This window comes from Beta vulgaris, chromosome 7 (assembly GCF_026745355.1).
Source record: "Beta vulgaris subsp. vulgaris cultivar EL10 chromosome 7, EL10.2, whole genome shotgun sequence".
NCBI classification, from domain to species: Eukaryota; Viridiplantae; Streptophyta; class Magnoliopsida; order Caryophyllales; family Amaranthaceae; genus Beta; species Beta vulgaris.
Window position 1 is genome coordinate 5,481,507 of NC_079208.1, and position 17,778 is coordinate 5,499,284.

Here is a 17,778-nt window from a genome sequence, read left to right on the forward strand (position 1 = left end):
AGAGGGTTGTTGATAGGGCTTCCATGCATAGAATGAAAATGTACGAGGAGAGAGGGTCTCCTTGCCTAAGCCCTGCTTTTGGGTTAAAGAAGCTTGTAGATTCCCCGTTAATGAGTACTGAGTAAGAGACGGTTGTGATGCACTGTAAAATCCACTTTATCCATTTCTCGAGAAATTCATTTTCTGTAGAACTGCTTCTACAAAATCCCACATGATCCTGTCATAAGCTTTGCTTAAGTCAACTTTCATAATACCATCATATAGGGTATATTTCTTCCTTTTTTTTATCCAATTGAGAACTTCATGAGCTATAAGACAATTGTCTGCTAACTGGCGGCCAGGCACAAAGGCGTTCTGGAAATTTCCTACTAGGTATGTCCTATGATCAGTTTAAGTCGGTTCACCAATGTTTTTGAGATGATTTTGTAGGAAGAATTGCACAGGCTAATCAGTCTAAAGTGGCTTGGTGAAGTTGGGTTTTTTGTTTTAAGGATTAGGCAAATGTACGTTTTATTGCTTTCTCTTAGCAGATGATTGGTAGTGGTGAACGGTGCATAGTGTCACAAACATCTATTTTGACTGAATCCCATTTATCCCGAAAGAACATGGGTGGAAAACCATGGGGGCCTGACGATTTGAAGGGCTTTGGAGAGAAAATTGCTGATTTGATCGCATCATTCGTGAAAGGACGATTGAGAATACTGAGGTGCTCTTCTTTTAAAGTTGGAAGGTTTTCAAAGATGGGGTCTGAAGGACTTACTGGGTTTCTATGTTGAGATGGGATGAAAATGTCTTTAAAAATTGTTAAAAAACCTGCTTTATCTCTTGATATGTTATTGGTTTCAACACTTCAAAGTGATATAAACAAAATAAAATTAAAATTACACTTTAAATTGTGTCATGATATAAACAAAATATTCAACTAAAATTAATGTAAATGCAATAGATTTCAGGAACTCTAGTTATGTATAAAGATTAAAATTTTTGTTTTAGAAGATTAAAACAAAATAGATTTTAAAAATACAATATTGTAATTTTTTTTGACATCATAATTATTGGATTTGAGTGGATGATGGTCCAAGGAAAGTCGACATCCAGGGTCCACTAGTATTTAGCTAGAAGCCTAGAAGCGATTCGCAATTTGGAATTCATGGCGGCCGCCGTATGGATAAACCCAAATTTATAATCAACGTTAAACAGTATATCTATTTGCTTTTAGCAAATTCTTTAAAAAAAGGTCTGATTTTAGTGATTTGTGATATTAAGTTTAATGCATGTTAGACCAATTAGTTACGCGCTGCAAGCCTGCAACCGAATAGTAAAAACTAATAAAAATTCTCACTGCATTTCTTAGTCATGACTCATGCGCATCAACTAATTTACTAAGCCAAAAATTATAACTACTAATTAGTGATGGCCAACAGCAATCGAGACCAGCCCTCCCCTTGGACCATGTGGATTGAGCCCGCAAAAAGTCTGGTTCATTCCATTTCGAACCGTTAAATTGGTGGGTGAGCTGCAAGCCAGATTTTTTGAATCCAGTCCACGGAAGCCCGCTACTAAAACCGTCCAACTTGGTCCACGAAATCGGTTAAGCCCGACCCATGAAACGGACCAGCCCAAGTAATTATTCAACTAAATTGTGTATATATTCAATCAAATTGTATATATTTATATCAAATTGCATATATTATAATTCAATCAAATTCAAAAATAATGAAATTATTCATTAATATTAATAGTTGTATATATTTCAATTAATTTTAAGGGTGTTATGTGACAATAATAAATGGTTCCAATGATCAAATAAATTTGAAAAAAAATTCTCATGCTGATCCGCCTGTCCACCAGGCCCATGAACCGTCAGAACCGCTTGTCGAACTGTGAAAACCTTCAATATACCGGTATGGGCCAAGATTTTTCAGCTCGTGCACCAGCCCGCCCAAACCGTGAATTTTACAGTACGGTCATGGACCATAAATCTCAGCCCGACCCACTAGGACCCACATACCATCCCATCCCACCCGCACAAGTGACGATATCTACTATTAACTGACAATAGTGATTAACCAAAAATCATAACTATTAACTAGAATATCATAACTATCAACCCAAAAACATAAAATAATTAAAAATACCATAATCATTAACTTTTAAACCTAGACCATGACTGGTAATCCAAAATATTATCTCAAAAAGCATAACTAATAACCACAAAGCCATAACTATCAATCCAAAATCACAATATTAACTAGTGTAATACACCAGTTAAGCCTAAAACAATAATTACTAACCCCAAATCATAACTATATATCAATCCAAAAAAATAACTACTAACTCGAAAATTATAACTAAATAACCTTTAAATTATAAGTGTATACAATAACTATAACAATTAACCTAAAAATCATAACTTTTTGTCCAAATACCATAATTACTAAGCACAAAAAAAGTACCATAATTATTAACCCCAAGCTACTAACTAAAAACATAATTATTAACCTAATATGTTGAACTATTTACCCGAAACCATAACTATGAACACGAAAATCATAGCTAATAATAACCAAAAAAGTTATAGCTATTAATAAAAAAATAACTATTTACCTGAAAACCGTAGCTATAAATCCAAATGCCATAATTACTAATCTATAACCATAATTATTAGCTTTAAAATCATTGCTAACCTCAAAAACCATAACTATTAAACTAAAAGTTATAACATTAATCCAAAATCATAATTATTTCTTAAGATTTTAAACAAAATCTTAACTTACTCTAATCGATTCTCCGCTATTGATAGACTTTTTGCTGTCCAGTTTGACTATCAAAACATATGGTTTTCAGTAATAGTTGTCATTATTATGGTAATAGTAATGATTTTTGGTTATTTGGACTAATAGTTATGGTTTGGGGATAAAAACCATATTTTTTGGATTAATAGTTTTGTTTTTGGGTTAACAATAATTTTTTATGGATATAATTATGGGTTTTTATGTTAATAGTTATGATTTTGGATTAAATGTTATTGTTTCGGTTTAATGGTTATGGTATTTTGGTTGATATTATGGTTATGGGTTGATAGTTATGGTCGGTCAATGATTGTGATTTTTTTGCTTACCTAATCGGTTGTAGCACTTAACTAATAGATGAAGAGTGCACTACAAAAAAAAAAAATACTCTATAGCGACGGACTTATTCAGTCTCTAGATCGTCAAAATTCGTCGCTATATGTACTCAGAGACGGATTATGTCCGTTACTAAAATCCTCGTCACTAAACGAACTTAGAGACGGAATCACAAATATCCGTCTCTAATTTAGCGACAGAATAATATCTGTTTCTAATTCCGTAGCAAAAATTTAGAGACGTAAATCTGTCTCTAAAATTAGGGATGGATCTTGAAATCCGTCTCTAATTTTTAGGGACGAATCTTAAATTCCTTCTCTAATTTAAGGGATGGATTTTTAAACCCGTCTCTAATATTGAGTTGATTTTCAGAGACGTATTTCAGAATCCGTCCCTAAATTAGGAACGGATACAAAACTGTTTGTGAAATTCTTATATGAGTGTTTGTTTGGTAGTGGTGGATTTTGCAAGATTTAACTAATTAGTTGTAGTATTCAACTAATTGGTTTAACGTTAAGCCTTAATGTTAGACCATGTGACCAAAAACTAGTTGTTTGCTTTTTCACCATTATTACGTATTAATGAACTTATTATTATTACATTATGTTTTAGTTTCTTACCATGAAAAGTTGTAGAGGGTACGGCCAAAAGAGTTGCTCCAAATTTGGCAGCCTCGGCGGAATGGGCCCCAATTTTACGTGTATGAAAGAATTAGTTTGATAAAAAAAAACTTGGTCAATAATTGCACATTTCAAATTTGTTTTATCAACTTTGTCGTGTTAATTATCGCCATAAATATAATTATATTTGGCTCATATGCTCAACCCCCTGTATAAACTTTGAAACAAAAGCCACTTACCAACGACTAAAGTTAAGAACAATTATATCCTTCACGTCTCTCTTCTAGAAATACTTGGCTAATTATTACCATCATCACATATTACGGCTAAATAAGATTAGATAATATAATGGCAGAAGAGAATGAATTTGAGCAAGAAATCGAAGAAATTGAAGATCATGATCATGAGCATGAAGATTCGGCACCCGAATTCGACGTTCCAACAAATATTTGGGAAGAATTAGGCAGGGAAATTCATCAACTGCTCGAAAATCTGCTTGCGGTATTTCATAAGACGGAGCACGTAGAAATTTTGTTACAAGAAAAACCAAAATGATGCAGAAGATAAGAAATCTATTTCAAAGTGGTTAGAAAAGTTTGTAAGTGTTGTTAAAACAGATTCAGAGGATGAAGAAATAATAGTAACTAACTCAAGGGGCCTTGATCAGAATGATGTGGTAGCAAAACTTGAACGTTTTAAAGTTAAGAATCTGGCGACGGGAACTGGTTCTGTCAACGCCGACAAAAAATGAACTATTTGTTTGTTCGTTTTGGTGATCAAATTTCGCAAGTAACTTGTTTGTGTAAATTCATGTTATTTCATTTTTTAATCGTGTTTTGTATGAGTACTACAATTATATTCTATAGAACACGAATTATATATATATGGTACCTAAAATTTTAACAACTTTCCATCTCTGGGATCTGATAAGTGGTAGGTGGATATATCTACACTTATGAATCAATTGCTACTATTTGGTGGTATATATTGAATCATTTCATATTTAGAGAATTTTAATTTTCTTTGGAGTATGAGTGTAAATGGCAACAACCAACAAGAGGTACTAGTTTGATGGCTGAAAATTAACAACTTGCTTTGAAGGAGTTCACACAAATCGGCTAGACAATGAGTTAGATAGGAGGTTGTTTATGCCGTTGTGACGTCAGTAGGTTGATTTATTGATGGGACATTAGAATAATTTGTTGATTTATTGATGGATATTAGAATAAAGAAATGAAGGAAAGCAAGAAGACAAGCAATAGATAAAAATAATGAATTAGTGATGGTTTATTAGGTCCCGGATGATAAAGCATCTTATGAGTTTTCAATTTGCGTTAATAATCATACCAAAAGTGAAGTTTATCATTGCGATTTTATTATTGTTTTTGTTAATTTCATTTGAGTTTCAACATAAAAAAAGCGTCTCATGAATTTCAATGTGAAAATTTAGTTAATTTTCCCTTAGTTTTATTAATGTTTAATGATTAAAACTAAATTTTTATATTGAAACATTCCGGACTGAAAGTGCTTTTTGTTGAACATTTCCTTTATTTCAGATAATCTTTACATTGTTTTAAATCATCCTTTAATTAGTTTATATACTTAAATTTTAGGAAAGCCTCAATAATACTGCGAATACCTACTTTTCTTTTCATTTTATTCCAAAATGTGCATATTTCGATACCCTTGTATATTTGCAGATCCCCACACCATCTCCTCTTTATTTATCTCTATTATATAAGTCAAGGGAGGAGATGTGGTGTCCTCTTTTGAAGTGACTAAAATATCCTCTAATAATTTAAGTTTTTCTTTTTATAAAAAATTGAAAAATGAGAATCAATGAAACTTGCCATATGAGTAGGTCAAAAATGGAATATGCAATACCATTAATAACTTGACAAACTAGATTGACACAATCAATTCACGAAATTAATTAGAATCTTCAACTCAAAAAAGTTAGCAACATATCGTGATAACATAATATTTCAAATTTACAAAGTTCAAACAATATGGTTTATTAACATCTATTGTTAAAGAACTATACTGAAGCCGCTGAAAAGAAAAATTATTAAATCACCTACCAAATTTTACAGTGATGGTATTGAACAGTTAAAAATCATTCACCTTTAATTTAAAAAGATAATGACATCTATGGAAGAACCTCAATAATTTACATCACTATCAAAATAATTTTAGATAAAAAAACATGTCCATTTATATATAACTACATAAGATTATAGACGCACGCACGCATCGCGTGCATATGCAACTAGTTGTAGGAATATTGGGAGAGAAATGAATGATAAATCCTTATCCAACTTTTTCTCTATCTAATTCACTGGGTGTTATTTGTTGTTTGCTTCTTAATAATTGTAGTAGTTGTAATTTAAGGACTTTGATCCATACCAGTTACAAGGAGAATATATTCCTTTCAGCGACAATTTCCTTCTTGTTCTTTTTTTTTTGCTCAGTAATTTCCTTCTTGTTCATTAGATACGGCCTATTTAAGGTTGTAGAATCAATTTCATAGGAATAAAGAATTTCAACCAGTTGGATAAAGATCAAGTAGCATTATAATATAAATTTCGACTTGATTTTTACACATAGAATTATATCATGTCATTTGAGCACTTTATGAAATTAAGTTTGGTGCCTTGAACTCGTCAAAATCCGTTTTCGCAGCCCCCCCGATCGCAAATTATGACCGGGCGAACATCGTCCGATCAGACCCGCGACGTCAGAAACTTGAGGCAATTGACCGCCCGATCGGGCGGCTGGGCTTTTACGCGATTTTGACCAATTTCGAATTTGTTTATCGATCTTTAAGTGTTTTGCACGGGTTTCCTTATGTTATAAAAGACTTTTTGGTGTTCATTATTTGGTACAACTTATAGCCTCTAGACTTTAGGACTCCTTGTATTATTCTTATTAGTTTTTCTCCATTATAGTGAAGAAGCTCGAATCCCCCACCTGTAGACGTGACTGAACCACGTAAATCATTTTGTTCTTTGTTTGTTCTTATTTATTGTTTTCTCATCCTTATTACTTTAATGAATTTGTTCCGCATTTGATGAAATTAGTGGATCAATGATCCATGTTCTGGCCTCTGATATCATGTGCCTTTGTAAAGGCCCACCACTTGCTGATGTAATAGTTGTACTAGGTCCAATCCAGGTGTCTTTCTACCTAGGTAGTTTCCTAGTATTTTCCTAGTTATCTCTTGTAGTAGCTAGCAAGTAGTATAAGAACAAGGAATGTATTCAGCAGAATCCACTTTTGAGAAATACAAAACATTCCTCTGATTTTTAGTGCTCTCATCTTTCTTTTTCCTGCATTCATATTTATTTTGTCATAATGGTATCAGAGCAGGTAACAAGATGACTGCCTGATCTCAGAGAAGAATCGTGAGAAAAATTCCTCCAGTTCATTTTTCCCTTTATATTCACCTTGTACCTTGAAATCTTCATCATAATGTAAAAAAGAAAAGATCAGCATTTCTGATAAACAACATCCTTTCTATCTACACCTTTCTGATGGACCTAATTCTATCTCAGTTGAAAAGCTTCAAGGAGAAAATGACTATAGAGCCTGGAGAAGGTCTATAGAAATATCCCTGGAAGCTAAGAGGAAGCTGGGTTTTGTCACTGGTATCATAAAGAGGAAAAGTGAAGATGCACAGAAAGCTGACCATGGGAACACATGTAACAACATGGTCATAGCTTGGCTCCATGGTTCCGTGTTTGAACACATTAAAAAGACCATATTGTATTTCAATACAACTCTAGAGGTCTGGAAACACCTTGAAGCCATGTACAATGTTACAAATGGCTCAAGAAAGTACAAGATTGAGAGGGATATCTATGAAACAATGCAGAATGATGCCAAGATCCATGAGTATTATGATACTATGAGAGGCATTTGGGAAGAATAGGAGGAGTAAATAACTTCATACAAACTCTCAACAAATACAAGGAGGATCAAAGACTCTTCCAATTTCTGAATGGACTTTATGAGAAGTATGGTCCTCAGAGAAGGTAACTACTCCTGTAGAGTCCTCTTCCCACTGTAGAAGAAGTTTGTGCATCATTGCAGCAAGAAGAGATGCAGAGAGATGTCTTAAGTCTCTCTAACTTAATCCTGGAATCCTCAACAACGTATAGTGTGGGTCAGCAACAGAATAATTGTAGTCTGTGTGGAAAGAAGAATCACACAGCTGAAAAGTGTTGGTATGTTCAAGGACATCCAAAATGGCATCCACAATACAAGAAAGAGGTGATGAGAAATCAAGAAAAATTAGAAAGCGGGTGGTCTCAGGATAACAAATGGAGTAAAGGAAGGAACCAATGGCAAAAAATGGCTGGAAATGCTTAAGTTGAAAGAAGTGAAAGTGCTCAAAATCTCACAAAACATCAGATTGAGTCGTTCTCAAAACTTCTACCATCTACATCAAAACCTAGATCAGAAATAGAAGAACTTGACAGTAGCTTTGCAGGTATGATTACATGTTATACCGCTTTTGTTAAAATGAAACATTGGGTAATTGATACAGGAGCTTCTGACCATATGGTGTCTGACATAAACTTGCTTGATAAAGCTATCAAAAGTCCTAAAAGACCTAGGATTAATCTTCCTAATGGAGAAAATGTGAACATATCTCACACAGGAGAGGTGAGACTAAAAAATAACATGGTACCGAAAGAAGTGTTGTGTGTTCATGAATTCAAACACAACTTGTTATTTGTAAACAAGTTGATATTGCAAAACAATTGCAAAGTGACTTTCCATAATGATATTTGTGTGATTCAGGATTGTGTTACTTAGAAGATTAACGGAGTTGGAAGAGTTCAAGATGGTTTGTACTTACTGGTAGATGAGCCAGGAGAGAAGATAGTAGAAAAAGTAAGGAGAAGATCTCACTCTTTAGCATAGGTACAGAGAAGAGATAGAAATAAAGTTGTAGAAAAAGCTGTAGAGAAAAGAAAATTGATTAGCAAATCTGAAACTTGTGTAAAGTATGTTAATCATGTAAAAAGTAGGAAAGAAGAATATGCCTTGTGGCACAATAGACTTGGGCATGCCCCTTTGAAAAAATTGAAGTTGATTGGTTGTATTAAGGATGATGTTAATGAATTTACATGTGTTTGCTTAACTTGTCCTATGGAAAAATTCACCAAATTGCCATATAACTTGAGTGAATCTATGGCATCTGAACCTTTTAACCTTATACACATGGACATTTGGGGGCCTTACAGGGTAAATACAAGAAACAAATATAGATATTTGTTAACATTGGTTGATGACACCTGGGTGTACTTGTTAAAACTCAAATCTGAAAGCTTGGAAGTAGTAAAAATGTTTAGGAAATTTGCCAGAAATCACTTTGGAAAACTTATAAAAGTGATAAGATTTGACAATGCCCTTGAATTTGATGATGGCCTTGTAGAGAGTATTTTGCCTAAGAAGGGATCATTCACCAGACATCCTGTGTGGACAAACCACAACAAAATGGTAGAGCCGAAAAAAAACATGGAAATGTCTTAGAAATGATTAGGGCTCTAAAAATGCAAGCAGGTCTACCCTTGAGTTATTTGTGTTGACAGTTTTTCACATTATAAACAGGTTGCCTAGTGTAGTTATAAAATATGCAACACCATATGAAAAGCTTGTGTGAAAGAAACCTAACTATAATCACTTGAGAAGCTTTAGATGCCTGACATTTGCTAGTAATTCAACAAGAAGTGGGGATAAATTTGCATCAAAAGGAGTCCCATGTGTGTTCTTGGGTTACCTAGGTGATAAAAAAGGATATAAACTCTTGAACTTGACAACTCAACAAGTCTTTTGTCTCCAAGGATGTAATATTTGTAGAATCTGTATTTTCATTCGACAAAAATGCAAGATAAATCTATCTTGAGCCTTTACCCACAACCATGCCTAACACCACCTCAAATAGCCAAACCTATATTGATATTGTCTTGGACATCTGTGACATTAATCATGATGCTGAACTTGTAAACACCACAAACCAAATAGCCACGACCCAATCTCACACAACTCAGCCTCACAACCCTTTACAACAACAAAACAACTGAACCTACTGAAACTCAAACTCACATCCAATCTCCAGTTCACACTAAGCCTGTTCTTGCACCTGAACCAAGAAGGACTAGCAGACTATCCAGACCTCCAACATGGCTCTCAGACTATGTCACCAACATAAGAACAGGTGGTGTAGGGGAGCCTGAAGCAGCCCTTGTCACCAATGTGGGGATGCTGAAGCATCATATGCTTTTAGTGCTTTTGTTAATCAAGTAATGAAAGTAGAAGATCCTATATTATTCAGAGCGAAAAATGGGTGAAAGGTATGAATGAGGAGCTGGCAGCTTCACAAAAGAACAACACATGGAAGATCACAACTCTTCCTGCAGATAAGAGAGCTATAGGTTGCAAATGGTTATTTAAAACCAGATTTCATCCTGATGGCACTATAGAAAGAGAAAAAGATAGACTGGTAATATTGGGTAATAGATAGAGCAAAGGGATTCATTATGAACAAACGTTTGCACCTGCTGCCAAACTCACAATAGTGAGATCCTTGCTTGTTGTTGCTGCTCTTAAGGAATGACATATATGTTAAATGGACGTGAATAATGCATTTTTTCATGGCCATATTATAGAAGATGTGTACATGGAAATGCCACTTGGGTACATACTCTGGACCTTAGAGTGAGATGGTACTAGGTCAGGGAGAAAAAGCACACAAGGAGGCACACCCTGGGTTGGTTTGCAAACTAGAAAATTCCCTCTATGGGCGCAAGCAAGCCCCACGCTAGTGCTAAATTATCAACAATCTTGAAAGAGTATGGATTAAACCAATCAAAGGCAGACTATTCATTGTTCAATAAGGAAGATGGATCTTCATTTGTGACTGTCTTAGCATATGTAGATGACTTTTTGCTTGCTAGAAAAGATGTTGCGGCAATTGAATCAATTAAAAGCTTTTTAGCTACTCGGTTCCATATGAAAGATTTAGGGGATATTTGGTACTTTGGAATTGAAGTTGACATAAGAAAGCAAGGCATCTTCCTGTCCTAGAAGAAGTATGTGTTAGATTTGCTAAAGGGTTTTAACATGATGCATGTGAGGCTCTTAAAACTTCCTCTTGACTCTCATATCAAACTTCTCTCAGATTCAGGAGAACACCTCAAAGACCCTACTCCTTACCAGCACCTAGTGGGCAAGCTCATTTACTTGACCATTACTAGGCTTGACATTGCTTTCACCATTCACACCTTGAGTCAATTTATGCAAAAACTACCACCATTCATATGCAAGCTATAAAGAGAGTATTAAGGTACCTCAAATCCTCTCTAGGTCAAAGCTTCTTGCATCTCACTTTTTAGCAATTCTCATTGCTTACTCAGACAGTGGTTGGGCTGGATGCCCTATTACTAGAGAATCCACAATTGGATTCTGTGTGTTACTTGGTCACTCACCTATCTCATGGAAAACCAAGAAGCAAAAGGTGGTTGCTAGGTCAAGTGTTGATGCTAAGTATCGGGCTATGGCCCTTACAACTTGTGATCAAAATAGCTAGCAGTGTGGCTATCTTAATTACTGGATGAACTTGGGATAAAATCTAATAATGCTCCTGTCACCTTAAAATGTGATAATCAAGATGCTCTCTCCATAGCAGTAAACCCAGATCACCATGAACGCACTAAACATGTTGAAGTAGATTGCCACTTCATCAGGGACAAGGTGACTCAAAATTTCATTGAATCTGAGTATGTCCTTACTACTCTCCAATTAGCAGACATTCTCACCAAGAGTTCACATGTGGCTCAACACCAACGACCAACTCTTAGTCAAGATGGGAGCTCATCCTTCTACTTCACTACCATCTTGAGGGGGACTAATAAAATTAGTGGATCAATGATCCATGTTATGGCCTCTGATATCATGTGTCTTTGTAAAGGCCCACTACTTGCTAATATAATAGTTGCTGATGTAATAGCTGTACTAGGTACAATCCAGGTGTCTTTCTACCTAAGTAGCTTCCTAGTAATTTCCTAGTTTCCCCTTGTAGTAGCTAGCAAGTAATATAAGAACAAGGAATGTAGTCAACAGAATCAACTTGGAGAAATACAAAACATTCCTCTCATTTTCAGTGCTATCATCTTTCTCTTTCCTGCATTCATATTTTTTTATCATTATAATTAATCAAACTACAACACCTTGTTTTTTAAGAGGTTTAATTTAGCCTAATTGTTCGTTTTTAGGACGGGGAATCCTTCATGAAAGCTTTGTCCCTCACGGGGCTATTTTAATGCATATGATTAATGTTGTATTATGTACATTCCTATTTCCTACAACCTATATATGTAGCATGTTACGACCTGTGACAAACAAATGATATCCAAATGTGTTGAACGGTCTTTGGGAAATTAAAATGCAGACCAAGCATCTTGCTTGGTGTGTATCCATAAGGTCTAAAGGCAATAATATGTTAGCCAAGTACATGGGAACGGCAATCAATTGTCTAATAATTTTGTCTTCTTTTAGTAATAGCACTAGTATTAGTTGGTAGCTTGTATTTGAGCCAATATCAAAAGAATAATAAAAAGATACTATTGTGTAGTTAAGGACAAGCTACTTATCTTTCACTGTTTCATCAAATGCCTCTAGTAGTTATTAAAAATATTAACTGTGAGGTTCATGGCCAATTTGCGCAAGACACGACGATCTATATACTTAATATATCATATAAGACAACCTGACATAATTTCAACAGGATTAGAGGAGACTTTATAAACAAAGAAGTCGAAATAATGCGTAGTATACTCCTATAAAAATCGCCAACTAAAGCTTAAGCATTGTATAATCAAACTAAATTAATTCAGATCATAAAAAAAAGTACTACTACCAAATACCAATTGCCTTAGAAAGTCTTTGAAGTGTTGTCTTTTTTCAGATATGGCCGAAGGAAACTACGCTGAAATGAGCAACAATCCATCACTTCATGTTAAGTTGCCAGAATACGAAGCCCAATACCATAGCACGATATTTAAGCTAACACTATCGATGAAGAGAAGATTAAGTCCACAAGTAACTGAAGTAAGCGCGCAACCACTACCATCTCCTGCAGGGGCAGGGGAGGTCAGGGATTTGCTTCGGCGTCTGGTCGAAATCGACGCCGAAAGCAGAGAAATTCTCTGCAAGGTATTTGCATTGCTAGAGAAAGATGAGACACTTGAAAAATATGTAGAGAAGAGAATTGAAGATCCAAAAGTTAGTAGGATGTGGGAGCTTGTTGAACAAGTCCTTGCTTGCCAAGAACATGATACTAATCTTAATGAATTGATTATGGGGGAAGATAATTCGAGTAATTATAGTACTTATGATAGAAGTATACAAGAGAGTGATGAAATACGGGATCAGGAGACGATAAATGAAAGGTTTAAAGTTAAGAATCTTGCAAATGGTAGCTCTAGTGCTACTACTAGTGCAAAATAAACGCATTATGCACTTTGAGGGATCATATATTATAGGGAGGGGAGAAAAATTCTGTAATCATCTGTCTGTATTTGTTATTTTGCTTGGTATTCATTACGCTATTTCATGTTTGTGTTCTTTCCAGAGTTTTTTTTGTCACATTAAGCCAATTAAGACACCCCTTTTGTGATGTTAGACCATGAAATCATTTTTTTGCCTAATTAAGCCATTTATGTTACCACAGCTTGTTTTCTCAAGCTAGTTTAATGGATCAGGCCAAAATTCCAGTTGACTGAGGCATTGATTTTGGGTTTTCCCTTTAAAACTTGAATTTGTTTTTATTTTTTTCTCATTTAATCCAGATTCTTTATTTTAACCTTCACCATCTTCACTCACTTCTGTAAAACAAATCTGATTCACTCCTCTCTTTCACCATTTTTATGCTCTATTGCCATCTCTATAAATTATTGTGCCCTTTGCAATCTTGAAAACATGATATTTTTTTGCTCACTGTAGATTTTTTTTTTTTTTTTTTGAGGGGTGCTCACTGTAGATAGTGGAAAAATGGAAGGTGAGTAGTCCTGATCCTTGCTTTAATTTCATAAATTTTGTTATTTTCTTGCTTTTACGTTCATCTATGTTGTAAATTCCTTGTTTACGGGAAAATATATTGATTTAGGTACAGTTTATTGTTGGGATACTCTTGAACAATTCGTAGAAAACAGTAGGGTTGTGCACTTGTGCTTGTAATTTTTAAATTTTGTTGAAATGGTGTTTCAAATTATTCCAATATTCAATTTAATTTGCAGATTTTAATTAAATATTATAGCATGTTCAGGTAGGCATACGAAGAAAAGGAAGACTACAATCTACATATGTTGATGACCATTTGGAAACAAAATAACTATCTTGAATCTTACCTTTGAAGATCATGTCTTCCTCTCTAATCAACTCGTGTAGTACATTTGGATATGAAATACTCTTTTTTTTTTAATAGAATCTACCAATCTGGGCAAGGAAGCAGGGGAGGTGAAGAGGATAAGGGTGAAAGTTGAGTTAAGGGTACATTTAGGACCTGAATTATTAGGATTTTTACCGTTAAGAACCTGGAACTTTTTTATGCATCGTTCAGGTCCTAATGCCAATTGAAGTTGCAAATTGTAACTATGGTTAAGTGTGGGGCCCAAATAAAGTAATAAATTGGGAAAACCCAAAAAGTAATGATTTGTTGTATTTGGAGCAGAGGAAAAACACAGCGTTTGACGACTCATTACACTGGTATCCATAAACTTGGTGTCACAAAACATAACCTCCGCTATATATCTCTTCCTCTGTACTCATTCACTCTTACACTCTTCATCTTCCACTCTTATCAGTACAAGTTCTCTGTCATATTGAAAGAAGACGATCTTAGAGGAGATTTTTTCTGCAAAACACATCAAAATCTTCAAGGTAATTTTCTTTTTCATCTCATGCACTTAAATCTTCATGTTTAAAAAAAGTTATGAATTAGGGTTTTGTTTGAATTTTGAATTTTTTCAAATCAAATGTCTGTGCGAATTTGATGTTAAGTTGTTTGAATTATGCTTTCCTATGTGTTTGTGATGTCGTTGAATGTTTTGATCATAAAATCTCGCTGAAAAATTCGAACTTTTATGTTTTCATGCCCTTCTAAAAATTAGATAAAGCAGGGGTTGGGTTAAGTTTTAATGTCTTGGTTTGTTGTTGAAGGCTTAACACGGAAATGTCAAAATCTGCTGAGGATGTGCTTAACAAGAGAAAGTGTCATGTTCCTACAGCACCTAAGGCACCCAATCAGGCAAGCAACCAAACTCTCAATGCAACTGCTACTCCACCAACCCAACAATCACATTCAGCAGTTCCTATGCACAACACAGGATTTCAAAGACAAGCAAATGTAATGCAATTTCTGTAACTACATTTTTTATTCATTCACAGTTGCAAATTCTAGAAACTAATGTGTTTATATCTTGCAGTTCAATGAAAGTCAGTCAAGCTCAAGCAACACAACTAGAACAACCAATATACCTTCAATTGGATCATTGTACTATGGAGCAACACAATTATTCTAAGGCTACTACAATGTAATCATTTTCTTTCCCTTAATTACATAACATTACATTTTCATTAGCAAAAAGAAAATTACAAACACTAACACTGCCACAACAATCCTACATTTCATTAGCTTCTTGTTGATATCTTCCACTTCATCTTCTAGTTCCATCTTGCTTCTAATGAAAGCTACCATCTTATCCCTTATTTCAAGAGGATGAGGACTATCAATCCACTCAAATAATTGGCAACCCCTTGTTCTATAATTTTTACAAATATAAAACCTGATTTCTCATAGTTTTAGAAACTCTTTTCTTTGCTACTCTGCCACAATCACAAAGCACCTCATTGAAATACATGTTCGTTCTTTACAGATGGAGTTTTGCTTATTTTTGGTGATGGTGATTGCTGATTGAAGAGGATAACCAATGGAGTTTTGCTTTTTTTCTGGGTTTTTTTCTTTTTTTTGGCTTCTTAATATATTTTGGGGCATAAGAACATTCCCCTGCTTTTTTTTGGGTTTCTTTGTATAACGCATATTGTGAAACTGTATTTCAGGAACTAAAAGTTCCAAAAATTCCAACGATTACTTTTGAATTTTAATTTCCCCTGTTTTTTGGGTCTAGTTAACCTCGGTTGAGTTAACAATGAGTTAACTTGTCGGATTCTTGTCATCAGGTCCCAAAGAGCGCATAAAATAGTTGTAGGTCCTGAATGGTGAAAAAGTTGATAGTTTGGATCGTTTTTGTACCCTTAACTCGGTGAAAGTTCAAGGTTTTTGGATTTAATTTTGGGGATTTAATGATATTAATTAGGAGAAAAAAAGGTAAAAGAAAATTTTTTTTAGAGGAAACCCAGGGCAATGCTTGTGTCAACAAGAATTTTGACCGAATTCATTAAATTGGTTTGACAAAATAAGTCGGAATATTATAAGTGGCTTAATTAGGCAAAAAAAATATTTCATGGTCTAACTTGACAAAAAGAGTGTGTTACTTGGCTTAACGTCACAAAAAAAAACTCTTCTTTTGATTATTGATATAAGGCAATACTCCATATGTTTCGCAAAGTTCTTCTCACTTTTCGTTTAAGATGTTTCATAAGTTTCTTCCAATTTCTACTTTATTCCATTATTCGTGAAGGGTTTTTCCTTGTTACCCCCTCCTTGTTCCACCCTTTGCCTCACTTTATACTCACTCTCTTTATCTCTCTCCTCCATTATGTAACAGTGAATGAGAATGAACATTATTGTGAAAAGGAGGGTATATATCATTTACATGACCAAGTAAAAATGTTCATCACGTTGATGTTGCAATCAGTTGAAACCAATTTATACTATAAAGTAAGGGGTTATTTGTTACTTTTTAATTTCCAATTTTTCTTTTTTTCGAAAATCAAAAACAAAAATATGAAAACTAGAAAAGTTCGTTTTCAATTTTCTAGTTGTCATTCAAAATTGACATTTTTAGTACAAGAATGACTATTTTAAAGTTTAATACTTCCTCCATAATAAAATAGATGTTACACTTTCAAAAACACACTTTTATAGGCAATTTTTGAAAAGGAAAGAGATAGAGAGAGAAAAAAGGGGACCCCCCTGTGATAGGAGAGAGATAGAGAGAGATTGTTGCCTAAAAAAGAAGTGAAACATCTATTTTGTTACGGAGGAAGTATTCATAAAACCAAAAAGTGAAAACTGACAATAAGGTCAAATAGACCCTAAAAACAGAGGTACGTTTTAAATTGAAAATATTTATTCAGAGTTAAAAGGGAAAAAATTACTCCATATTAAGGGATACTCCCTCCGTTTCCTAAAGATCTCCCCTCTTTCCGTTTAAGTGCAATTCTAAAAGATCTTCCCTCTTTTACTTTATTCCTTATTTGGAATTTTTCCCCCTTTTTACCCTCTCATGTTCCTATCATTTGGTCCACCATTACATTATTAATTCAATTTTACTCCATGTCTCTCTCCTATACTTTAACTCTTTTTCATTTGTTTATTTATCTTAACCCCTTTCTCTCTCCTACTTTACCCACCCCATATCCCACACAAATGGATCCTCATTGGTATCTGTAGGAACAGTAACAAGGAAGATCTTTAGGAAATGGAGGGAGTACAAACAAAGTTGTGCGATCAATTCGCAGATCAAGTCTAAATACCAAGACTTAAGCTTTCTTGATCTCGTTCTCTCGTAAATTGAGATGTCGATACTATCCTAATTTGCACAATTTGGATTTTCGTTTCGTAGAATATTTAAAGTGTTATTTTCGAAAAAAGTAAAACATATTTTAATTTATTACCATGAATATTGGCATGATTTTTTCTGTATAATATATACTAAACAAATTATTACCGTCTTTTATTAACGCCTACCAAACAAGTGGGTATAAATCTAAGGACTGGTGCTGCTCTAAGAAAATGGTAACTACACATGCAAACATTAAGTTTCATAAATACCATATCT

General features: G+C 34.3%; 1 protein-coding gene across 1 annotated transcript; it reads left to right on the top strand.

The window, feature by feature from the left end:
* The first annotated feature begins 13,765 nt into the window (after positions 1 to 13,765).
* Positions 13,766 to 15,950, top strand: LOC104898605 (uncharacterized). The gene is made up of 4 exons (XM_048648537.2): positions 13,766 to 14,695; positions 14,975 to 15,161; positions 15,241 to 15,348; positions 15,691 to 15,950. Exons 1-4 carry the CDS (start codon positions 14,464 to 14,466, stop codon positions 15,713 to 15,715), a joined length of 552 nt encoding a protein of 183 aa, XP_048504494.1. The 5' UTR covers positions 13,766 to 14,463; the 3' UTR covers positions 15,716 to 15,950.
* Positions 15,951 to 17,778: the final 1,828 nt, after the last annotated feature.